Source organism: Odontesthes bonariensis, chromosome 23 (genome assembly GCF_027942865.1).
Source record: "Odontesthes bonariensis isolate fOdoBon6 chromosome 23, fOdoBon6.hap1, whole genome shotgun sequence".
In the NCBI taxonomy this organism is placed as follows: Eukaryota; Metazoa; Chordata; class Actinopteri; order Atheriniformes; family Atherinopsidae; genus Odontesthes; species Odontesthes bonariensis.
The window spans coordinates 31,721,132-31,747,731 of NC_134528.1; the positions used below are offsets into that span (position 1 = coordinate 31,721,132).

The window sequence follows — 26,600 nt, forward strand, 5'->3', positions numbered from 1 at the left end:
TTACCTAAATATGTCATATACCATTGGAAAGCTAAGGTCTTCCGATTCCAATGATGTATAGCAATCCAGGATACAAGCAGAACTGTGGACACAGTGAACACTGATGTAAAATCAGTCGCAAATACAAAAAAGTGTCAAAGTCACCTATAAAGCCTCACAGAAGAAAAAATTTACTGTACTCCAGTAAAATAGTTAGTCTACAGCAAGTCTTACGCCCACAAAGACACAAAGTCTGCGGCGGCAAATTTTCAAAATTTCCATCAGAAGTATATTTTTCCACACATTCTTGATAATAACTTCAGTTAGCATGCATGTATTAGCCACTCCGTGATACCAAAACAGCTCTGGTCTTTTAACTTTTGATTGACATCTGACTTGTTCCAATAGATGACTGTTTACCCTGTCCGCTGGGGCACAATAGTCAATTACTCACTGATGCGTCAAAAGTATCTGCACCTATTCATTTAATGTGGGTGTCAAAAGTGAGTTGGGGGTCCATTTTTAACACCTAGGTTGGTAACAGATGTGGAAAGGAGGATGTTTTGGCCAGAGAAGTTGATACAGGTGATGGTGGAAGAGCGGCGCTGATGTGGTGTGCCAACTAGGATGGCTTCTGTTTTTGAACTGTTCAGCTGAAGGAAGCAGGAGAAGTGGGGGTTGTCCTCAGGTAGAGCTGTGTGTCATCAGCACAGCAATGGTAGGATACCCCATGCCTGCCGATGATATTGCCCAGGGGAAGCAGATAGAGGGTGAAGAGGGTGGGGCCCCGCACTGAGCTCTGAGGGACACCGCAGGTGACGTTGTGGGTGTGTGATATTGCTTTGCCCAAGGCGACGTATTCCGTTCTGTCGATCAGATATGAGGTGAACCAGTTATGTACGTTATCAGAGTCCAATGGTGTATTTCAGACGGTCAAGGAGGGTGTTGTGGTCAACTGTGTGAAGCAGCTGTTAGATCACATGTTAGATTCCCTGGAGGAGGACCTGCTCACTTTGTATATATGAAGGTTTTGTAATAAGCTATTGAAAACTACTTTATTTAATGCTAATGAAAACTGTCAAACGCATTTTAGGTTTTTTCATGTTGAATAATATTGAGTGTGAACAGTATATGCCTGATAACCGAAACTTTATTTGACAGGAGAGAAGCGGCTCAACAGTGCCATCTATCCTGAACAGGATGCAGACCAAGCAGACTCCACCGACCTTCAACAAGACCAACAAGTTCACATCAGGCTTCCAGAACATCGTTGATGCCTATGGCATCGGGAACTACCGGGAGATCAATCCAGGTTGTGCAGGAATTCCTTGATTCGGCTGAAAACAAGTATTCTTCATTTATAGAAACTCAACTGTAGAATGAAACAAGCCTTAATTTGGACTAATAGAGTAAATTGTCTTTTAACAATAGTCAAACAGAAAAAATTGAGTTTTATTAACAGCACTTTCATGTGAATTAAAGTGAATAATACATTTAAAAATAAAAAAAAGTGAGAGCAGCAGTGTGGTGAGTATAGCATGATTATGTTCAGGGAATTAGTTTGATAAACATAAAGTAAAATGTATGCTCGAGTAACCAGATTTATTGTGTTACGAGAAGGGATTGTGTTCGTGCTGGTATTCAAATATTTGTTTCACTTTGATCAAAGTAAAAAAGAAAAAAATCTTCTCCCAAATATGTCTTTCTTTCATTAATTATGCACCATGCTGGTTCGAAGGATTGGTTAGAAGCAGCCACAGCCTTTGTGAGACTGTGCTCTATGTCAGAGGAAATTAGATTAGAACGTGGAGTGCATCAGTTGTTTTAGCCTTAAGAGAAAATAACCTTATCTTGACTTAAAGCATGGTGGCGGATCTATCATGCTGCAGGCTATCTTTGCTTCCCATGAACTCAAGGCCAGGAATTTATGGAATAAGTGATGCCATCAGAGGTTTACCATGACATTTTACTGTGAAATATGTTGTTTGGTGTCTGAAGGCATTTATGGAAAAGGTCCTGGGTGTTTCAATAGATAGATTCAAAGCACAGATCTGGAAAAAAAAAATGACTATTTAGACTCACCAGGAATGAGTCCTGGTTTAAGTCCCGTTTAAAGCCTTTTGGAACAGCGGGTGCCCCTGTGAACTCCTGCAAAGCGTTAACAAATACTGTAACGATGGAAAAGTTGGAGGCTCTACCATCCAACAGGTTTCTTTATGGCTACAAGAAATGTTAGGAGACTTATTATTCCCAAAGGTTTGTGTTTGTTTTTTATTTCACTATGTCGTTTTTGTTCAGCAACACAAGATAAAAAAAACATTTATTGCTTGATAAAAATAACATTGATTTATTTACAATTATTCATTTAGTTATAAAGCATGGTGATATAATTAGGTTCCTTTTGCTTATCGCCTTGTACTTGGTGTAAAGGAAGGTTAACTCATTTAATCATTTGATCATTCAATTGATCCAGAGATTCAGCACATCTTACAAAAAAAGAGTTTCTTGAGGCTTGGAAAAGTCAATAGTCAGTCCTAAAAAAGTTTGCATTGTTTGAGTGTTGACATTTTATGGTCACCTGTTACAGCTCCGTACACCATCATCACCTTTCCCTTCCTGTTCGCGGTGATGTTTGGTGACATGGGCCATGGCGTTTTAATGACTTGTGCTGCCCTATACCTGGTTATCCGAGAGAGTCGTCTTCTCTCTCAGAAGAATGATAATGAGGTACTGTCACTCATAAATGACTAACACATTTTAACAATGTCCTAAAAACCGTCATAGTTCATCCATACAGTGAAAATGTAACAAACACGGAATAGAAAGGTTTTAATCGTTTATGTCTCTAGATGTTCAACATGGTGTTTGCTGGTCGCTATATCGTCCTTCTGATGGGGATCTTTTCCATCTACACTGGCATCATTTACAATGACTGCTTCTCCAAGTCCCTGAACATGTTCGGCTCTGGTTGGAGTGTCAGGCCCATGTTTGGCACCAAAGGAGCCAACTGGTCGTAAGTCAGTCCAACTCTCAGGTTCCCAGAAAGTTTCTTTTGAATAAGAAATTGATGACTTGTACACTGAACTGTGACATAATCTACCTAGCCTGTCAGCACATGAAAAAAACAATCACATATTCAGATCCATGTCTTGTCAGGAAATTTTATTCTGTATGATCCTGTAGGAACCCTCTTCCATCAGTCAGATCCATCTCCATAAACTAAAATGGATATTTTTCTCTCTTTAATGTTAGTACATTAAATTTCTGAATACAAATTTGATTTGTCTCAGGTTTGAGACACTTGATGGAAATGCAGTATTGCAGTTGGATCCTGCTGTTCCTGGTGTGTTCAACGGTCCTTATCCGCTTGGAATTGACCCGGTAAAATGTGCACTCACTAAAACACCTTTAATGAATAGTTCTCCTTTCTCTGTTTTTGGATCTGTATCATTGGAATGCGTCCTACTTAGCAGAAGATGTAGCTTTACAGCTTTAAAATCCTTCATATAAATGATCTGTTTATTTGTCAGTATGTCAACTAAAACCCAAAACAAGCCACACACACTTCAATTAGATTGACTTATTTTGACTCAAATGAAAAAAAAAACTTTATTTATCCCTCTTTTCTTTTTCCTTTTTTAACAATCATCATAAAGCTTCATTATGAAGAGTTATTGTTGGTGGTAGGAAGGACCTTCTGTATCACTCACTTATGTCGAGGGTGCTCAGTGTTGTTCTTTATGTTCATTAATATGTGCAGCATTCTTCTTTTTACAGTCAGCTCCAGAGCAGCCCCCAGAGCAGAAGCCAGCCTTCTTTATCAGTTTGTTCAGTTTCTCTGATCTCTGGCTCTGATGCTGCTGCCCAACAGATGCTGCAAAGCAGATTGTTCTCTCCACCACAGACTGATGGAAGATATGAAACATCTTGGAGCAGATGTTGAAGGGTTAGGGTTTCCTCAAGAAGTACAGTCTGTTCTGCCCCTTTATGTAGACAGCCTCTATGTCACATTGGCAGTTCAGGTAAACTCCCAGGTATCAGCATTCCTCTTCCACCTCTTCACCTGGTATGGAGAATATTTAATAAAGAATGAATGTGTGTGAAAAAGCTCTGCACTCGCTCTCCTCGTGGGCAGTCAGAGGCCTGGAAGCTTGTGGTTTCTATGCAGTATCTTATAATAGTTTCTAAAACTGTGCTCTTTTGGAGAGATATATCTGATGTTGTTCCAAGGATCTGTTGGAGTCACTCTCAGTTTGGGAGTCACGGCCCCAAATCCCCAACCACCACTTGTTCCACTGTTACCTTACTTCTGGCTACCGAGCCAGCAGCGAGGTACTGCTACGGAGCCCCTGGACCTGATTGTTAAAAGAAGAATGCTGCAGAAGTTAATGAATTTTACCCTCTACATAACACGGTGTTGAAACAATGGAATGTGATCAGTATGAGGCTTCTTCATCTAAGCTGTAACACAGAGATACAGGAGGGCATTCCTGCCAGCTGCAATAATCACGCATAATTAAAAGTTTATGACGGTTGAAGAAGAAAGAAAAACAAAATACTACAACAATAGCATTTCCCTTTCGGATATATATGTGTGTAGATATGTATAACTGTTTCTAAATTTTTGGACTTTCAGCAGAGATTGTTTGCCGAGTGGTGAAATAACTAACATTACAAGACAAATAATTCTAATGCAAAAATTAATTTAGTAACATGTGAGTGGTGGTTTTATCAGTGGTTTTAATACACCCTAAAAGGAAAAGAATTTACTTTGGAGGATCTCAAAGCCTTTGACCCAGTTGTCTTGTCTCTGCAGATCTGGAATCTTGCCGCCAACAAGCTCACTTTCCTCAACTCATTCAAGATGAAGATGTCAGTCATCCTTGGGGTCATCCATATGCTGTTTGGAGTGTCTCTCAGTCTCTTCAACCACCTGTACGTTGCACTGCACACTTATGTAATGCTTTTGCATTCCACATTATAACTGTGAATATTTTTTCTTTATGATGAAATACAATAGAACACTCATAGAGCTTTTACAACCATCTGAATGAGCTTTCACATTTCCAGTTTATCACATTTTCTGTAATGACCAAGGTCAGCAAACTTAATACCAAACAAATAGCACTCTTTGTTTAATTTTTGCTATGAAAGCTTAACAAAGTCTACTCTGTTTGAGTTTTGTCTTTGTCTAATGTCACTGCACTGCAGATACTTTAAGAAGCCTCTAAACATCTTCCTGGGCTTCATCCCAGAGATCGTCTTCATGTTCAGCCTTTTTGGCTACCTCATCCTGCTGGTCTTCTTCAAATGGACGGCCTATGATGCTTTCACCTCCAAGGATGCTCCCAGCCTGCTCATCCACTTCATCAACATGTGTCTCTTTAACTACAATGACCCTACCAACAAACCCCTCTACAGGGGACAGGTGCTCCTACACTCATCCAACCCTCTGTCGTTCCCAACTTGTCTTTACCTCACTAACCTGTTGCCTTTATAAGAGAAAAGGCTTTAATGGAGAATAAGTGGCTGGTTTGATTCTCCTACATACATTACCTATGAAAGAACTTGAAGTTACTTCATCCTGATTTAGCACTCATCCACTGAGTGATTAAGAAGGAGTACTTATAGGCAAAATTCACATTGTCACCCGTGACTCATTTCATGGTTCATCCTCAACAGCTCATAATAATTAAGCATGTTGTGGCCGTCTTCCTGTTGCTTTCTGTAACATCTTGTACACGTCTACCCAGAGCAAGCTGTTTTCAACCTGTGTGGAAACTGATTAATTAGATAACTTTGGTTCTGTAAATAGACTTGCTGTTGTATGTATGAGCAGTGTACCCTGATCACTTTGGTATATTTGATCATTGTCAACCATGACAATGGAATATCCTCCATCCATTATCTTCTGCTTATCTGGGGTCGGGTCATGGAGGCAACAGGTCCAGGAGGGAAACCCAGACCTGCATCTCCCCAGCGACACACTCTAGCTCCTCCTGGGGGATCCCAAGGCATTTTCTGGCCAGAAGGAATATATAATCCCTGCAGTAAGTTATCAGAAGGAGTTACCAGTAACCAAATGTCCGAACCACCTCAGCTGACTCCTTTCGATATGGAGGAGGTCTCTTTGGAAGTTCGAGCTCCTCACCCTATCTCGAATGCTAAGCCCAGCAACCCTCCAAATCAAAACCATTTCACCCATTCCTGCTGACAAAGCCCCAATCCGTCTATGTCTTACTCCAACTTGCCATCACTCAGGAACAAGATCCCAAGATACTTAAACTCCTCCGCCTGAGGCTGGGACTCGTCCCCAACTCTTTTCCAGTTGAGAATCATGGCCGTAGATTTTGAGAAGCTGACTTTCATTCTGACCTCTTGACGCAGCTGTGAACTGCTCCAGTGCGCACTGAAGGTCATGGCTTGAAGAAGCCAACAGAACCCTTCAATCCTAAGGTGACAAGGAACAGCCCTGGCAGAGTCCAACATCCACCGTAAAAGAGTTCACCCTTGTGCCAAGAATGCAACACAGCTCTTGCTTTGGTCACACAGAAACCGCATACCCTGTAAAAGAGACTCCAGTACCCCACACTCCCACAGCACCCTCCACAGAATCCGGGGGATACAGTTGTACGCTTTTTCCAAGTCCACGATACACATGTAGACTGGATGGTCAAACTCTTATGGCCAACTTATTAACTCTACGAGCATGAATATCTGGTCCACTGTTCCACAACTTACACGAAAACCACACTGCTCCTCCTGAATCTGAGGTTCAGCAGTCGGGTGGAAATTCCTCTCCAACACCCTGGAGTAAACATTCCCAGGGAGGCTGAATGGCGTTATTTCCTTGTGGTTGGAACAAACTCTCCAGTCCCCTGACCTTCATGCTACATTAAAGAGGCGTGTAAGCTAAGACAGCCCCACAATCTCCAGAGTCTTCAGCATCTCAGGGAATGTCTTCCCCAAAATCCTCAGATTTTGCCTCCTCAATAGGGTCCACGCTGGCTGGATTGAGGAGATCCTCAAAATGCTCCTTCTAGCACCTGATGGGTCAGCAGTTCTCCAGGCCAAGCACAACCTGGGGCCGACCCTGCTTTCCCTTTTGGGGTCTTGGACTGGTTTGTTAGAACATCTTTGAGGCCAACCGATGGCAACCACTAACGCGGCAGCCCTTTTAGCCATTCGTTCCTGTCAGCTGCTTCAGGTGACCCTCCCGGGAAAACCAACCCCAAAGGGTCTCCTTCCTCAGGCCACTGAAGGGTCCACTGCTTACCACCACACGAAGGGCACCGACAACCTTCAGGTCACAGCTCCTGTAAGCCGCAACAACAATGAAGGTTCTGAAAATGGTCCCTTAAGATTCCATTTCCACATCCTCCCCTGGTAAATTAGAAAGATTATACCGGAGGTGCAAGTTAAAGATGTCACAGACAGGAGCCTCCACTATACATTCCAAGTTCACCATCACCATCCCTTTTAGGCTTATCGGGTCTGTCCAGCAGTCTTCCCCGCCAATGGATCAAACTCACCACCAGGTTGTGATTGGTTGACAGCTCTACCCCTCTTCACCCAAGTGTCCAAGACATACGGCCGCAGGTCCGTTGATATGATTAGAATGTTTACCATCAACCCTCAGCCTAAGATGGCCTGGTACCAGGTACACTAGAACTACTGTATATGGTGGTTCGTAAGAATGCATGGTACCAGGAACATGGTGTTCATAAAGGACAATCATGACTATCACAGAAGTCCAAAAACAAAACACTGCTTGGGTTCAGATCAGGTGGGCTGTCTCTCCCAATCATGCCTGTCGAGGCCACTTCATCATTGCCCACATGGACATTGAAGTCCCCCATAAGAGCAATGGAATCCCAATCTGAACAGGAGAGAAGAGCAACGCTGAATGTAAAAAGTCAGCCAAAGGATGGTTTATCTTGGAGGATTTATTCAGACAAACAATTCCCCAACATGTGCTCTTGCTAGTGTTAATGATCACTTTGTGTACCCACCTAAAACATTTGTTTGTGGAGCTGTAATTAGTCAGCCCTTATTCTTGGTTTCCTGATACTAATATGATGATATTTTGTGTCTTGAGATAATAACATCATGATTGCTAGATTTAAACACTCCTCCAGAAAGCTGGTAGTTTGTTGATGCCCCATATTTTTCATGTTTAGATAGATATGATACAAAAACAAATATATGCTGTTTTTGTTCTGTCGTAAAGAGCAACCTCACCATGATCTTTACAGGGAACTAATATTTTCTAATCACTGCAAGCATTTTCTTATCCTATGTCTATCTAACGCTGTAGATGGGGATCCAGGTGTTGTTGGTGCTGATTGCCCTTGCATGTGTTCCCTGTATGCTGATAGTGAAGACTATGGTGCTTCGACGTCAGCACCTGTGGAAAAAGCATCTGGTATGTGGATCTGATCCCACCAATAACCTCTCTTTGATTTTATTATAATGATAATCTTTGATATAACCTACTTTTCAGCCCCGTCTTTCCATTATTTTCAATGCACATTGTATTGTTTGAGTTGATTGGATGTGTTGCCATGGAAACGCTTAAAGCCTGCCTTGGGAATGCTCATTCTTTCATGAGAAATGTGTTCAAAAATAGAGTAGCTCAAAGATTTTGGGCTCGCTAACAGCTCATTCCGTTTTATTGCTCAAACTGCATATATAATGAGTTTTTGACCTACTATTAAACTCCCAGCAAATATTTATTTTGCCTTAAAATGCACTGCCATGTGAAATGCATCTCTCATTGCTCTCAGTGGTTTTGTTAAACCTCAAATACATTTAGGTGCATTAGTCTAGAAACAGAGTAATGGTCAAGTTTATCCTGTTTATGAGAAGACTATAAAAATAATTCTCTATTGCGTAATACACATACTGTACCTTTGTGAAATGCTTACAGTATGTGTCAACAAAAACATTTTCTCAGTTTTACTTTTCACAGGTCACTCTTAATTCAATTTGAATTTAAATGCTTTAATGGTAATCATGTTGTGCACGTCACAATTTTCATTTAAGTGGTATTAATATTAACTTATCAATATTTTATACGTATTAGCTAGCTGCCATTCAAAGTCCAAAGGACTATGCATCTACAGTTACAGCTGAATGCAACAAAATGGAGTCATTGTTCCTCATCAGTCTGAGGTGTAACTCTACCAATGAGACCACTTTGTCATGTCAAAATGATTAGTTATGCAAGTCTACCAAGTGCTTCTAAATAAATGGTGCATATAGTGCCTTTTTCAGTGGCAGTCTTCACTCACTCACTTTTTGAGCGTCCTGTTTTATTAGAAACGTGAAGTTAAACTAAGAAGGAAGAATTCATCCCAAGGCTTGCTTTAAGCTAGACACAGTTCTTGTGGCTTTTGTATCTAGTCACAGAAGAGGGAAGAAACCCCTGCAGAGAATCTAGAGCAGTCTTTAGAGCAAACAGGTGTGTCCTCATCATGCACCGGACTCACCCAACAGGGCACGCAGAAGTTTGGAGGGGTGCGGGTGGGCAACGGACCCACGGAGGACGAAGCTGGCATCATGGACCACGACCAGCTCTCGCAGCACTCAGAGGATGGAGATGAGGTGAGCCCTGTAACACTACGAAACATATCAGATAAAAAGTACACCATACTTTTGTACTAAACTACAAATGAAGAGATATTCATCTCGCTTAATTCATCATGGACTAGTGCCAAAGGGATGGATTTTCCATTTTAAAAACATAAATGAAAACATGGTTTTCATTCCTGACTGTTCGGTGCCCTTGTTTCACCTTGTGATTCAGAGGCGTGTCTTTTACTTCAAAATATTTCTTGTATAACTGGAATATGATAAGACTGTTTTTTGTCAGAATTTTTCCAAGTGTATGTTGTTTCTTTCATTCATGACTTACCAAATGCGATTTCATATCTAGATACAAGTTTGCATTCTGTAGGAACACATGTTTTTTTTCTCCCCTGAATTATATACTTTGCTGTATTTACCCAACCTTGGCATTTTTCCTCTTCCTTTGATCAACTTTTTTCCTTTCCTTTTTTTCCTTTTACACTGACCTTTGAACTTCTAATCAGTGGAACCTGGCAGTTCTCATTAATAGGAAATGTAAACTTCTGGAGCTAGTAATGGACTAGATGACATGTCATAGTTGTAGAAGTGAATTAGAGTTCTGCACTTTCCACGAACTGATCCTAAACTGACCTGTAAAGACATAACAGCCAGGTTGTGGTTTCTTACTACACTGCTCACATAGTACAGTTCTGTGAAAAGCCCTAAATTCTTTCTATTTCCTTGCAAGCAGCCTGACTTTCCTGTAATCTTTAAAGTGGTCCTGATCAATAGTTCTCCAGCTTTCTGAAGGTCTTTCAGAGTTTTTTCTTTGAACATTTTCTGCTTTTTGACTCATTTTTCGTCCAGTTTGACCTTGTACCTGATCATTTTAAGAGGAATGTGTTTTATTTCTTTGTTAAGCCACAGAAATGGCCTTTATGGAAGGGTGGCTTTCTTAAGGAAAGGAATGGAGAGAAAAGGCTGAGCTGTGCCAAATGACACAATAACTGGACTGGAAATCTGTGGCAACAGTTCTTATTGTCATATCCAAGAACTAAGTTTGGCTCATGTGCAGGACTCGCAGGGTAAAAGTTCAACAGGTTTATTGACAATAGATGCAAAACAAGCAAAGTGGCAGTCAATTCCAAATGTTTGGGATAAGACCAGAGGTAAGTCCACAGATTTCCTTCCAAACATTTAGGGCCTCTGAACAGAGGAAAGGTAGGTGAGTTTCAGACAAACTAGAGCAAGTCAACACAACTTAAAGAGCTGAACTACACTGGTGCAATGATCTGGTGTTGGCTGGAGGATTTCTTCAGCCTGAAGTAGGAGATGGTGATGATTCTGGTGAGGAGAGTAATCCAACTCCAGGTGTGTGAGCCCAGAGGGAGGGAAACGCTGGAGGAACCCTGACCCTGAAACACGAGGCTAAGGTTAACCAATGAACACACACAATCCTACAGAGAGAGGAGAGAGAATAAATGGCAGGTCAGCACAGGCGGTCCAAGGGGCTATGACACTTATGGAGGGATGAACCCTCCCCAGAGCCCAGATCTCAACATTGTTTAAGCTGTTGAAGCTGTCATCTTGACAGAGAATGAAACAAAAGGCATCAAAAGAGCGGCTGTAGCTCAGGAGGAAGAGCAGTTGGCTACTAATTGGAAGGTCAGTGGTTTGACTCCTGGCTTCACCAGGCCAAATGTCAAAGTGTCTTTGGACAAGGATGTGTGAATGCTTAGAAGAAAGCATTGTGTAGCTTATGTGGACTAAGATGTGAATGTGGCATGTAGTGTGAAAGTGCTTTGAGTGGTCAGCTTGACTAGAAAAGCACAATATAAGTACAGTCCACTTGTCCAAATGTCCTTCAAGAAGCCTGGAGAACTATTCCTGAAGACCACTTAATGAAATGATTATAATTATTATTATTATATTATATTATTATAATCTGTCTGGCTAAAGTTTCATTTTTCTTCATCTACTTTTATCTTGAGTTTATCCATGCTGTTTCTTCACCTTTTCCTTTTGGGAAGTGCACAAACATTTTCAAAATATAACACAAATCTATGCAGATGATTGGACCAGAGAGAGGCATTATTGATATATTGCATTAAAAATCACCAGATTTATCCTATAAAATGGTCCAGTCCCAATTTAAATTACAATACCTCAGAGGTGACCATTTGGGTTTGGCCAAGGTATTGTGACTTGTGAAATAACACCAATTATTAATTAATTGGTATTCAAAAGTTATATGCAGGCTTATGGATTTATGCTGTCCTTGAATTTCTTAGCTAACCTTTTGACCTTTGTTTACTTTCAAGCACTCAGAGGAAGAGCCGGTAAGAGCCAAAAGTCATCATCATCATCTTAGAATGTCTGGATATTGCCTTACCCTATCTGTTTTATTAGTCTGTCTTTCAAAGATGCTTGATTTGTTCAAGCATCCTAAAGTCCTTAATTGTCCCATCGTCCATACCAGACATGCATGCAGGTGTGGGTGTTTGTAAAAGTAGATGTTTAAGCATGTGACAAAAAATGGGAAATGGCTCATTATAAGTTGTAATAACTGAGAAGACTAAAACAAGTCCAGATCAACTAAACAATCTCTGTATATACAGTCATGGATAAAGGAAAGTAAACCTTGTATTCCATCCATCCATCCATTATCTTCCGCTGCTCCGGGGATCGGGTCGTGCGGGCAGCAGCTTGAGCAAAGAGACCCAGACGTCCCTGTCCCCGGCCACTTCCTCCAGCTCTTCTGGGGGGACCCCGAGGCGTTCCCAGGCCAGCCGAGAAACATAGTCTCTCCAACGTGTCCTGGGTCTTCCCCGGGGCCTCTTCCCAGTGGGACGGGCCCGGAACACCTCACCGGGGAGGCGTCCAGGAGGCATTCTAACCAGATGCCCGAGCCATCTCATCTGACTCCTCTCGATGCGGAGGAGCAGCGGTTCTACTCCGAGCCCCTCCAGGATGACCGAGCTTCTCACCCTATCTCTAAGGGAGAGCCCAGACACCCTGCGGAGGAAACTCATTTCGGCCGCTTGTATTCGCCATCTCGTTCTCTCGGTCACTACCCACAGCTCGTGACCATAGGTGAGGGTAGGAACATAGATTGACCGATAAATCGAGAGCTTGGCCTTCTGGCTCAGCTCCTTCTTCACCACGACGGGCCGGTGCAGATCCCGCATCACTGCAGACGCCGCACCGATCCGTCTTTCAATCTCCTGCTCCATTCATCCCTCACTCGTGAACAAGACCCCGAGATACTTGAACTCCTCCACTTGGGGAAGGATCTCATTCCCGACCCGGAGAGAGCATTCCACCCTTTTCCGGCTGAGGACCATGGTCTCAGATTTGGAGGTGCTGATTCTCATCCCAGCCGTTTCACACTCGGCTGCGAACCGCTCCAGTGAGAGCTGAAGGTCACGGCCCGACGACGCCAACAGAACCACATCGTCCGCAAAAAGCAGAGACCCGATTCTGAGGTCGCCAAACCGGACCCCCTCAACGCCCTGGCTGCGCCTAGAAATTCTGTCCATAAAAATTATGAACAGAATCGGTGACAGAGGGCAGCCCTGACGGAGTCCAACCCTCACAGGAAACATGTCCGACTTACTGCCGGCAATGCGGGCCAAACTCTGACACCGGTCATACAGAGACCGAACAGCCCATATCAAGGAGTCCGGCACTCCATACTCCCGGAGCACCCCCCACAAGAGTCCCCGAGGGACACGGTCGAACGCCTTCTCCAAGTCCACAAAACACATGTAGACCGGTTGGGCGAACTCCCATGCTCCCTCCAGGATCCTGCGGAGGGTATAGAGCTGGTCCACTGTTCCACGGCCAGGACGAAAACCACACTGCACCTCCTGAATCCGAGATTCGACTATCTGGCGGATCCTCCTCTCCAGTACCCCCGAAAAGACCTTACCAGGGAGGCTGAGGAGTGTGATCCCCCTATAGTTGGAACACACCCTCCGGTCCCCCTTTTTAAAGAGGGGGACCACCACCCCGATCTGCCAGTCCAGAGGCACTGCCCCCGATGTCTACGCGATGCTGCAGAGGCGTGTCAACCAAGACAGCCCCACAACATCCAGAGCCTTGAGGAACTCAGGACGGACCTCATCCACCCCCGGGGCCTTGCCACCGAGGAGTTTTTGACCACCTCGGTAACCTCAGCCCCAGAAATGGGAGGCCCTACGTCCGAGCCCCCCAACTCTGCTTCCTCATCGGAAGGCGTGTCGGTAGGATTGAGGAGGCCCTCGAAGTATTCCCCCCACCGACTCACGACGTCCCTTGTTGAAGTCAGCAGAGCCGCGCCCTCACCATACACGGTGTTGATGGTGCACCGCTTTCCCCCCCTGAGCGGCCGGATGGTGGACCAGAAACTCCTCGAGGCCGTCCGGAAATCATTCTCCATGGCCTTCCCGAACTCCTCCCAAGCCCGAGTTTTTGCCTCAGCAACCGCCGAGGCTGCGTTCCGCTTGGCCTGTCGGTACCATCAGCTGCTTCCAGAGTCCCACTGGCCAAAAAGGCCCGATAGGACTCCTTCTTCAGCTTGACGGCCTCCCTCACCACTGGGGTCCACCAGCGGATTCGGGGATTGCCGCCACGACAGGCACCGACCACCTTACGGCCACAGCTCCGGTCGGCCGCCTCAACAATGGAGGCACGGAACATGGCCCATTCGGGCTCAATGTCCCCCACCTCCCCCGGGACATGGTTGAAGCTCTGCCGGAGGTGGGAGTTGAAACTCCTCCTTACAGGGGATTCCGCCAGACGTTCCCAACAGACCCTCACAATACGTTTGGGCCTGCCAGGTCTGACCGGCTTCCTCCCCCACCAGCGGAGCCAACATACCACCAGGTGGTGATCAGTTGACAGCTCCGCCCCTCTCTTCACCCGAGTGTCCAGGACATACGGCCGCAAGTCCGACGATACAACCACAAAGTCGATCATCGAGCTGCGGCCTAGGGTGTCCCGGTACCAAGTGCACATATGGACACCCTTATGCCTGAACATGGTGTTCGTTATGAACAGTCCATGACGAGCACAGAAGTCCAACAACAAAACACCACTCTAATTCAGATCGGGGGGGCCGTTCCTCCCAAACATGCCCCTCCAGGTCTCACTGTCATTGCCCACGTGAGCATTGAAGTCCCCCAGCAGGACAAGGTAGATATCTAAAGAAGTGGGATCTAGGGATATTAAATCTATCTACTAGTTGTTCAAAAGAAGCAAAGTTATTGTCTACATATGGATCTTGTAATGAATGTGTCCCACTCCTGGACCACACACCAAAAGCTCCATCCGACAGGAAATGAGATTTTTTTTGTGTCATCGGAGCAAAAAGGAAGAGGCTGTTAAGAGTAAACGATCTCCTGAACTGATTCCAAATTTTAACTGAGTGTGCCACAACAGGGTTAAGGGTATAATAAGAGATGGGCTTTGCTAATGGGAGTTCAGTGCACAATAAAGCTGGTAAGGAGCAGGGTCCACAGGAAATGCGTTCCAAGGTTAACCATTTAGGGGTGTTTGAACTGTCTGTATCTGACATCCAAAACATCAGTACTCTAATGTTGGCTGCCCAATAGTAAAACAAAAAATTAGGAAGTGCAATGCCGCCCTGAAGACGTGGTCTGTGCAATATGCATTTACGTGTACGTGTTTTTTTTTGTTCCAGATAAAGGTTTATCTATGGATGAGCTTATCTATGGAGCTGAAGAAGAATTTGGTCAGAAATATGGGAAGGTTCTGAAACAGATAAAGGAACTTAGGTAGTACGTTCATTTTGATAGTATTGATCCTTCCACTCAGGGAAAGGGGCAACAGATCCCAACGTTTAATGTCCTGTTTCAGACCATCTAACAGGGGTAGAAATTAGCCTTATATAGGTCTTGGTAGTTATGTGTAACCCAAATTGCCAGATATTTAAACTTTTTTGTGTTTATTTTAAAAGGGGTTGAACTGAGAGAGATGTTTTCTGCAGAAACGTTGATTGGCATTAATTCACTTTTTTGCAGATATATTTTCTAACCTGATATTTTGCCGAAATTTTTCAATGTGCCCAGCAGTTTAGGGAGGCTTAACAAGCGATCTGAAATATATAGCAGCAAATCATCCGCATAAAGCGATACCTTACACCTTAATTAGCACTTTGAGATTTTGTTGTAAATGAAAAGTGCGTTGTAAATAAAATGTATTATTATAATTATTATTAATCCCCCCTATCAATTCCCTTAATATTAATATCCTGTCCAATAGCCAGGCATGCAAACTGGTCAGGGGTGAAAAAGGTGAGAAGGGTACACGGACACACGGCACGCGCGGAAAAGCGGAAACATGAGACGCATTAAGTTGTAAATTATACAAAATATATATTATAAAATATACAGTATGTCCCATTTGCATTAAGTAGAGAACAGCTGTGCAGCATAAAAGATGAATTTATAGGTACAGTAGGCCTATCAATTGCATTTACTGTACTATTATGTGTTTGATATATAACATCACAGGTCTTCAAAAGCATTTAACTGTAGTATCATACATTTAATTACATTAAATTTAACGAAAAATTTAGTCCCATGGTCCTTAAAGGGATACTACAAGTATGTAGGATTAAACGTTTAATTAATTACTGCCCCAAGACAGCCTATGCTTAGTAATAGCCTGAACGATGACTCTCCCGACCACTTTCGCGGTCCGCTGTCATTAAACCACGAAAGTGAACGTTTGGCATGCCGAGCCAAACGAGCTCCACGGGAAAAACTTATATCAGCAATTCACTTGACGTACCGCCAGAGACAAATTTGTATCGACAGCTGGCACTCTAACAGAAAAACATTCTCGCGGCAAGCTTAGTTAAACGGCATTTTTTCATGACAGTGTAAGTTTTGAGACATGCATGCCACGAGCACTACGTAATCCTACATTGTGCCCCTTTTAACTTCGATTGATGGTGCATCATACTGGATGAACACGAGTGCACCTGTAGGCTGTCATCATCAACGGGGGTATCAACGGGGGTGTGGGCGAACAGCGAGGGGATGGGGGTCGCACTCTCAAATACGACCTGTGGCAGAGCTCTCCGGACTCTGCATTGATAAACTCACGACGAATGAAACGACCTCCTCAAATGGGCAAAATGTTCCCTTTCCGTGATTATCGGAGGGTATTATGAAGGGGCATACCTCGTTAAAAAGCCAAGTCCGGCGACAATTAAGGTCTCCATTGACGTTGGCTAAAAGTATTAGCAAAGCCCTGAACTTGTGTGGAAGGCGCTAGTTAGCCACTCTACAGTTACCTCGAGTAGCACTAACACAAACAGCGTTCTGTGAGGCGGTGAAATATCGAGGAATTGTAGACTATTTCAAGTCTGTTATCAAGACATTTAGCTGACACTTGTATCAAAGACACTATTAAAAGCACATTAATTGATCTAACGACACAATTCGTTATGAAGACTATTTCAGGACATCAGTCAAATTGTAGCAGGGGGGTGGTCCGGGGGGGGGGGGGTGTGAATAGGGGTTCGCCCTCCTCACTTCTGATTGGTGATAGTGGTTCTCTCACACGCCACTCTTGTCAGTCATTTGTTGTCACATAGGTCTAGTGTAGTTTTGAGGTTCACAGTTCCACTCGCTAGTTGACATGCTCACCCCCCCCCCCCCCCCCCCCCCCCCCCCCCCATTTTTTTTTCTCCTCGGATCTACGCGATTCAGAAGAATGACCCATTTTGATTTCAAAACGGCGAATTTCGCCGAAAGGTGGCAAGTTTGCATGCCTGAATAGCAAATGCTTGCAGTTCTATGATAATTGCAAATAAGAGCGGAGACATTGGACAACCTTGTCTGGAGCCTCTTTGCAGTTAAAAATAGGGAGAAAGGTTATTGTTGGTACGTACAGCTGCCATTGGTAAGGAGTAAAGAACTTTAATCCAGGACACAAATTTTGAACCAAATCCAAATTTTTCAAGAGTGTAAAAAAGGTAGTCCCACTCCACCCTTTCAAAAGCTTTTTCAGCATTGAGAGATAGTAAAATCTCTGCAGTGTTAGATGGAGAGGGACTGTAAAGGATATTAAGAAGGCATCTAATATTAAAAAAATGAATATCGGTCTTTCATGAAGCCTTAATGATCAGCTGAAATACTTGAAGGAAGAGGTACCTCAAGACGTTGAGCCACCTTGTATTAATTCTAAAGTTTTATGTATCAGGACATAATAAAATAAAATCATGTGGTCCTTACCAGGTCTTAAAATGAGGTAAATACAACCTCAGATGTACAACAACACATGACATATTACATTGTCATTTATTGAACAAAATATAGAAGCAATGAGTGAAAACTAAGTCCACCCCGTTATCCAACAGCTTTTAGAACTACGTTTTGCAGCAACAACTTGAAGTAATGTTTTTTTGTATGACGTTATGGTGATCAAGACGGCAGCATGCACAGATGTAGAGGTGGAGAGCTCTCTGAAGCAGAGTTGTTTTCTGTTGCTGCTCTTGATTGTGTCCTTGGAATTCAACCTGCTCACATCAGAAATGATACATTACAACCAGTGCCTAATTTGTAAATCCCAAGGTGCCGGAACGGAAAGTACGTATGACAGCGCAGGGATGATGAGACGGGCACAGGTCCCGGAATGCATACAGAAAACGGTGCTGAAAACAACATACAAATGCCCACTGACAATGCTGTGGGACTTACAAGCCTTAATTTCAAATAATATCCATGGTATAAATGTTATGACAATAATTTACAATTATTTAAGGCTATACTGCACGGCAAAGGCTGGGCAAACCAGAAGTCTTGTGGTTTGTTCAGATGCAGCTTTGCAAACCTAAGCTGTGCTGCCATGTTCTTTTTAGAGAGAAAAGGCTTTCTCCTGCAGCCCTTCCACACAAGCCATATTTGTTCAGTCTGTTTCTAACTGTGCTGACATGACCTTTAACCTTTAACATGCTAACTGAGGCCTGCAGAGTCTGAGATGTAGCTCTTGGGTTTCTGACCTTGGAGTGACCTTTAACCTTTAACATGCTAACTGAGGCCCGCAGAGTCTGAGATGTAGCTCTTGGGTTTCTGACCTTGGGGTGACCTTTAACCTTTACCATGCTAACTGAGGCCTGCAGAGTCTGAGATGTAGCTCTTGGGTTTCTGACCTTGGGGTGACCTTTAACATGCTAACTGAGGCCTGCAGAGTCTGAGATGTAGCTCTTGGGTTTTTGACCTTGGGGTGACCTTTACCATGCTAACTGAGGCCTGCAGAGTCTGAGATGTAGCTCTTGGGTTTCTGACCTTGGGGTGACCTTTAACCTTTAACATGCTAGCTGAGGCCTGCAGAGTGAGGTGTAGCTCTGGGGTTTCTGACCTTGGGGTGACCTTTAACCTTTAACATGCTAACTGAGGCCTGCAGAGTCTGAGATGTAGCTCTTGGGTTTCTGACCTTGGGGTGACCTTTAACCTTTAACATGGTAACTGAGGCCTGCAGAGTCTGAGATGTAGCTCTTGGGTTTCTGACCTTGGGGTGACCTTTAACCTTTAACATGCTAACTGAGGCCTGCAGAGTCTGAGATGTAGCTCTTGGGTTTCTGACATTGGGGTGACCTTTAACCTTTAACATGCTAACTGAGGCCTGCAGAGTCTGAGATGTAGTTCTTGGGTTTCTGACCTTGGGGTGACCTTTAACATGCTAACTGAGGCCCGCAGAGTCTGAGATGTAGCTCTTGGGTTTCTGACATTGGGGTGACCTTTAACCTTTAACATACTAACTGAGGCCTGTAGAGTCTGAGATGTAGCTCTTGGGTTTCTGACCTAGGGGTGACCTTTAACCTTTAACATGCTAGCTGAGGCCTGCAGAGTGAGGTGTAGCTCTTGGGTTTCTGACCTTGGGGTGACCTTTAACCTTTAACATGCTAACTGAGGCCTGCAGAGTCTGAGATGTAGCTCTTGGGTTTCTGACCTTGGGGTGACCTTTAACCTTTACCATGCTAACTGAGGCCTGCAGAGTCTGAGATGTAGCTCTTGGGTTTCTGACCTTGGGGTGACCTTTAACCTTTAACATGCTAACTGAGGCCCGCAGAGTCTGAGATGTAGCTTTTGGGTTTCTGACATTGGGGTGACCTTTAACCTTTAACATGCTAACTGAGGCCCGCAGAGTCTGAGATGTAGCTCTTGGGTTTCTGACATTGGGGTGACCTTTAACCTTTAACATGCTAACTGAGGCCTGCAGAGTCTGAGATGTAGCTCTTGGGTTTCTGACCTTGGGTGACCTTTAACCTTTAACATGCTAACTGAGGCCTGCAGAGTCTGAGATGTAGCTCTTGGGTTTCTGACCTTGGGGTGACCTTTAACCTTTAACATGCTAACTGAGGCCTGCAGAGTCTGAGATGTAGCTCTTGGGTTTCTGACATTGGGGTGACCTGTAACCTTTAACATGCTAACTGAGGCCTGCAGAGTCTGAGATGTAGCTCTTGGGTTTCTGACCTTGGGTGACCTTTAACCTTTAACATGCTAACTGAGGCCTGCAGAGTCTGAGATGTAGCTCTTGGGTTTCTGACCTTGGGTGACCTTTAACCTTTAACATGCTAACTGAGGCCTGCAGAGTCTGAGATGTAGCTCTTGGGTTTCTGACCTTGGGGTGACCTTTAACCTTTAACATGCTAACTGAGGCCTGCAGAGTCTGAGATGTAGCTCTTGGGTTTCTGACCTTGGGTGACCTTTAACCTTTAACATGCTAACTGAGGCCTGCAGAGTCTGAGATGTAGCTCTTGGGTTTCTGACCTTGGGTGACCTTTAACCTTTAACATGCTAACTGAGGCCTGCAGAGTCTGAGATGTAGCTCTTGGGTTTCTGACCTTGGGGTAACCTTGCTGGGACGTCCACTCCTGGGCAGATTGACAGCTCTCCTGAATGTTTTCCACCTGTGAATAATCTTTCTCTCTGTAGAATGATGGACTCCAGATAGTTTGGAAATGGCCTTATAACCCTTCCCAGGTTGATGGGCAGCAACAGCTGCTTCTCTGAGATCATTGCTGATGTCTTTCGTCCTTGGCATCGTGTTAATACACACCTGAATGCTGCAGAGCAGCAAACTGACACAACTTCTGCTTTTATAGAGCTGCTCACAGATTTGGCATTTTATTATTTGATTTCATTAGATTATGATTGTATGATAAAATATTGAATTGTAATTGGCTTGAATTAGACTATCTTTGAAGTGCATTGATATTACATTTGTTGGGATTTGTATTGACATCATTTTGTCAAATATATGAAAATATCAGTTTTGTTTTAGTTTTTTCTGTCCTTTTATCAAATCAGTTCTTTAGTTGTTTTAGGCTTGTGGTCCAGCTTTCTGACAAAGTTGCAATTTGATCAGCTGCATCATAGATTTATAGTCTTCCCATTTGTCTCTTTTTGATGTTGTAACAGTACATTGGAAAACCACCAGCCTTCACTCAGCTTAAATGTTTGTCAAACATCATCATGTCAGGCCAATATGGTTGGAGAGGTTGGTGTTGTTTTTGTTCACCATTCCTGGTGGATAGCCTTTGAACAGGAACAGCTAGTTTGGACTCTGTAAATTCAGTTTCAATGGTTAAAAAAATAAAAGAAATGTGTAAACAGAAAATAAGACAGCCAAAATCAACAATGTGATGTAGACCAACAGGCACCCTTCCTGTCCACTTCATACAGGAAACATAGGCTCTGCTTCAGGATGGTGAGAACAGAAGCACTGTGTTGGTTAACAGCACACAAATACATCCCTTAACTGGGATCCTGCTGAGGGAAAAGATGCAGCCAACCAAAACAAGCCAGACGTTTTAGCTCTTTGTTTTGCCAGTGACATCAGAGGTCATGCAGAGCTGCCATGACACCCCATGTGAATAACTCACATCAGCGGCTGACCTGGCAGCAGAACCAGTTGGAGCATCATCTTTTGGCATGCCTTCACTTTCAGCAGCAGCAGCCTAAACAGGCTGATTGTATAAAGTTACTGCAAAGAAAAGATGTTCTATTGTTTTAAAGAAAGGAAAAAACACACAGTTGTTGCTTATTGAACTCATTACAAGGATAAATTTCCTCTATCACGATCCATATCCAGCGGTAAATCTGAGAATAATGCATATATACACACACATTCCATAACAGCCACCTCCACTATACATCACTGGCAAATTCTGACATTTTACTTTTTAACACCAAAACAGGATTTGCACCTGTGGCCAACCATTAGGGAATGGGGCAGTAGTATCCCTTCTTCAGTTGAACTCCTGTGGTAAATGGAGCAAAGCTGAATCAGCTTTAAGAACCAATCTTCTTAAAGCTGCATTCCACACATTTTACATGGAAGTCTGTTTAAAATCAGTTTCCATCCTGCCAGTTGCCGGTCTGAGCAGGCTCAGGATGGGGGTTTAAATCCAACTGAAGACTCAGGGTCATTTGTTTTGGGTTTTTTAAACCAAAATGGCATTATGTATGAATAGCTGAACAGCTATAATGAGTTGAGTTGATTTCATTTTATTCTACTTGGATTACAATAAATTGGGTTAAAATTGGATTTGTTTTTCTGCGTTTGAGATTAGACATATTGTGAAATGACACTGTATAAATAAATTGAATTGAATAAATTACTGCTCAACTACAACTACTACTTCTTATTATTCTGAGGACAAAGTATGTATTTTATAATCGGTTTTATCATAAAGGAGCCCCCCTTTCCTGACACAGTCATGCTGTTGGCACTGATTTGTGATCACTGTGTCGTGTAGAGTGTGAAGCATTGTCCATCATTTTGAGCTGCTTTTGCAATGTTCCTCTTTACAGAATCAGGTCCAGGAGTTCCTGATCAGTCCCCAGCAAAGAATCAGCCTTCTGCATGAGCTTGTTCTGTTTCCTTGTGTCTGTGGCTCTGATGCTGCTACCCCAAAGGCCGACTGCACTCTCCACCACAGACTTATAGGGGATATGCAACATCTTGGTGTGGACACTGAATAACCTAAACGTCCTTACGAAGTAGAGCCTTGTGTTCCAGATGAGTTGATTGTTGCCGTATCATGTCAGAAAGAGATCAACCAGTTCCCTGTACCCAGCCTCTTGTCCATCACTGATACATCCACCAGCTGCAGAGTCGTCAGAGCATTTCTGGAGATGGCAGGACTCTGAGTCCTACTGGAAGTCTGAGGTGTACAGAGTGCAGAGAAACAGTGAGAGTACAGTCCCCTGTGGTGCTGCTGTGCTGCGGACCACCTTCTCAGACACACAACCCTTCAGCCTCACACACTGTGCTCTGTTTGTGACGGAGTCGACAATCCAGGTGGTTGTGGAGGCATCCACCTGGATTTTCTGCAGCTTCTTACATAACAGTGCAGGCTGTATTGTATTAAAAGCTCTGGAGAAATCAATGAACATGATCCTCACAGTCTGCTTTGTCCAGCTGAGAGTGGACTCACTGAAGCAGGTAGAGGATGCCAATCCTTCACACCAGCCACAGGACGATAAGCCAAGTATAGTCGGTTCTGAAAGGTGTTCACTTGTTTATTTAGTAGAGCCAATAACAGTGTCTCCAGGACCTTTGTGAGGGGGGATGTTAGGGTAGCAGGTCTGCAGTCACAGAGGACAGATGGATAAGATTGTTTAAGTACTGGAACAAGGCAGGAGATCTTCCACAGCACTGGGACTTCCTTCTGACCCAGGCTGCGATTGAAGAGGTTCTGTAGAATCTCATGTCAGCCCCATGTTTGATTTGGAGAATGGCTATTTAACACATGTATAAATTTCAACAGAAAAGCATTTGCCATGCAGATAGGTTCTTCTGAGAGAAACTACTAAGTTACATTGTTGGACACTTTTCTCTTGGAGGGGTGACTCAGAAGAAAGAGCAGCTGCAAGGCTGGTGTTTAGATCCCTGGGCTTCGTAGACCACGTGTCAAAGTGGGCAAGACACTGAACCCCATGTTGCCTCTGATTCACCCATCAGTGTGGGGATAGAGAAAAGCATATCCAATGAACACGTGTAGAGTAAAAAGTGCTGTTTGAGTGTTTATATATGTGAATGTGGCTTATAGTGTTAAAGTGCTGTGAGTGGTTAACTAGACAGGAAACCTTCTATTCACCTTCAAACAGTCTATTTACCTTCTTGGATCTTTACCTTCTTAATCTGACCTGCAGTATCTGGAAAAATTAATGATTGCATGATCACAACCACAGAGAGTAGCAGAGAGAAACCTTTAAAAAGGGAGTTCAAACAAAGGGAAAATGCGGAGTGGCAGTATCTTCCACTGCCTGTGTGAGTAAAGCTGAAACTAGGAGTCCTCAAGCACATGCACTGTGTTTTATTCACTGTCCATGCATGTGGATCTAAGGTAACAAGGTTAGCACTAAGCATGCAGTGCAACAAGCTCTACATCGTGTACTTTAGATGCTTTCTTTGAGTCACCTGATTTCTTGTTTGCATGTAAAAGTGATGACTGATTCTCTTCTTATCCAAGGTTCCAGGCTTATTAGCTGCTTATTCTATATTCCCTTTGAGAATGCAGAAGTCATTTTTAGAAAAAATAATGAAAACAAAGATGCATTAAAAAAGAAAGTAGACACAAAGATGAGTGTCTATGCTCACATGTTCTTCTGTTTGCACCACAGTTTGACTTTGGTGACGTGGCTGTCCACCAGGCCATCCACACCATAGAGTACTGTCTGGGATGCATCTCTAACACAGCATCCTACCTGCGCCTATGGGCCCTCAGTCTTGCCCATGCACGTAAGTCAGAGTTTGTGGATAAAGAACCAAGTTTTACATTTCTGTAATATACAATGCTGGATTGAGAGATTCTTTATTTTGATGCAAACCTTCTTGTTGTCATGGTATCTGCAGAGCTGTCAGAGGTGCTGTGGTCCATGGTGATGCACTTGGGTTTGTCCTCCCGGAGCGGGGCCGGGTTCTTTGGCTTGTCAGTCATCTTTTCTGCTTTTGCCACTCTCACCGTTGCCATTCTACTCATCATGGAGGGCCTATCTGCATTCCTGCATGCCCTGCGTCTGCACTGGTTCGAAACACACACATACTCACACATATGTATATAAAGCACATTGAGTTGCCTGTGGAATGAAATGCGCTATATAAATAAAGATTGATTGATTGATTGATTGATGTATCATACAAGATTCACTGTGTATGGATGCAATGCCCATAAAGTCCTGATCCAGTCCTCATTTCTTCCTGCTTCCCTCCAAGCAGCCAGACTTCTTCTAACCTTTAAGTGTCCTGATCAATTTCTCCAGCTTTCTGAAGCTCTTTCAGAGTTTTTCTTTGGACATTTTCTGCTTCTTCCCTCATCTTCAGGCCAGTCCTTGTACCTGAGCATCTTCAGAGGAATGTGTTTTCTCTTTGTTAAGCCACTTAGCTCTGAGCTATGAACCATTCAGGCAGGAAAAAGGCTCCTAACTCAAGGAATGAACCAGTGTTGTGTCCAACTTAGCAAAGAAGCCGTTTTAAACTGGATCTTTAGGCACTTTGTTCCCAGCAGCCTGTCACAGAGACACATCATTTGTTCCCATTTCTTTAGCTGCATGTGTGAAAAACAGCAAAGATAACACAGTGTGACAGACAGAAAACAGGATTTCTGCAGCAACAAGGTGATTCCCAAAGAGCTGTTAGTTGAAAACTTGGCATATCTCAGCATGGTGTGCAGTGTGTCCTTAAAACATTTGAGGAAACTGGACAAGTGGAGGACAGAAGAAGAAGTGTCAGGCCTAAAGAACTATCTCCAGCAGATGAACAGGATCTGAAAGTGATGTCCTTAAGAAAGAGGAAAACATCCAGCAAAGACCTGACACAGGAGCTGAGAGATGCATCTGGACCTTCAGCTGATCCATCTGCTGTTGGCCCAAGCCTCCTCAGAAATGGGCTCCATGGAAGGGTGGCTGTCAAGAAGCCGTTCTTCAGGAAGGGAAACAGGGAGAAAAGGCTGAGCTGTGCCAAAGGACACAAGAAGTGGGCTGAAAATCAGTGGCAGCAGGTCTGATGGAGGGATGAATCCTCCCCAGAGCCCGGAGCTCAACATTACTGAAGCAGTGTGGGATCATGTTGGCAGAGAACGCAACAAAAGGCAGCCCACATCCAAAGAAGAGCTTTGGGATGTCCTTCAAGAAGCCTGGAGAACTATTCCTGAAGACTCCTTAAAGAAAGGACAGAAAGCTGGTCTGAGAGGGTTCAGGCTGTGTTGGAGGAGAAAGGAGCTCAGAGCAGATATTCACTTTAAATTTATTCATATTTGTGCAACTATTTGCTGTTTCCTTGAAATGTATGAAGAAATTAGTGCTGGATCAGACATTTGTACAGAACTGTAAAGCTTACATGCATGCTAGTAAAAGTGTAATAACTGTGTATGTGTGCATGGTGAGCAGGTACAGAGTGTATTATAATGATAATAATAATAATTATTATTAGGTACAGAGTGTATTCATACACACTTCCACACTGACAGAATACATAAACACCTGTTCACCCTTTCAACCCAGTATCTGCTCATCTCTGCAGTTCTTTAGCATTACATGCACACCAGGAATGCTAGCAAAATGAGACATTCCCAAATGAGTTTACTGACTGGCCATGATAATCTATCACACACCCAGGCTCCATCCCGTCCTGACACTCGCTCCCACCGCTCATCCAGCATGCAGCAGAGTGAGTGCAGAGGCAGATAAGAGGCATGGCTAACACATCCCCAGCTGCTTCAGCTGGAGGTCATGGGACATCATGGCTATAAACATTCAAATATTTGGAATCTTTATTCTTTACTTCATCGTGCATTTGATTTTGCTCTCTAAAAGTGCGCACACAGACGGTCTGTGGAAGTAACGGTGCAGTAGATGCACCGATGGAACAGACACAGAATCATTAGCATCTCACATTTATCGCTACACTTGGACTGTTTCACACAAATGTCTTCAGATCTGTCAGACAGCTGTTTAGTAAACTGGCTACACATTATGAAGAAAATAGATTTTCATTTGAAAAGGGCTCATCCATGATATGTAAATCCAAAA

General features: G+C 43.6%; 1 protein-coding gene across 2 annotated transcripts in view; it reads left to right on the top strand.

Annotated features, from left to right (window-relative positions):
- atp6v0a1b (ATPase H+ transporting V0 subunit a1b) overlaps positions 1 to 26,600 on the top strand; it is a 54,612-nt gene that overhangs the window by 22,115 nt on the left and 5,897 nt on the right. The window contains exons 11-21 of one of the 2 annotated variants that reach the window (XM_075457981.1): positions 1,141 to 1,291; positions 2,567 to 2,706; positions 2,829 to 2,992; positions 3,270 to 3,360; positions 4,796 to 4,914; positions 5,191 to 5,407; positions 8,297 to 8,404; positions 9,385 to 9,585; positions 11,871 to 11,888; positions 24,195 to 24,312; positions 24,427 to 24,598. In XM_075457981.1, coding sequence (XP_075314096.1) covers positions 1,141 to 1,291; positions 2,567 to 2,706; positions 2,829 to 2,992; positions 3,270 to 3,360; positions 4,796 to 4,914; positions 5,191 to 5,407; positions 8,297 to 8,404; positions 9,385 to 9,585; positions 11,871 to 11,888; positions 24,195 to 24,312; positions 24,427 to 24,598 — 1,499 coding nt within the window. The remainder of the gene's footprint in view (positions 1 to 1,140; positions 1,292 to 2,566; positions 2,707 to 2,828; positions 2,993 to 3,269; positions 3,361 to 4,795; positions 4,915 to 5,190; positions 5,408 to 8,296; positions 8,405 to 9,384; positions 9,586 to 11,870; positions 11,889 to 24,194; positions 24,313 to 24,426; positions 24,599 to 26,600) is intronic. The other variant, XM_075457982.1, reaches the window with a different exon arrangement.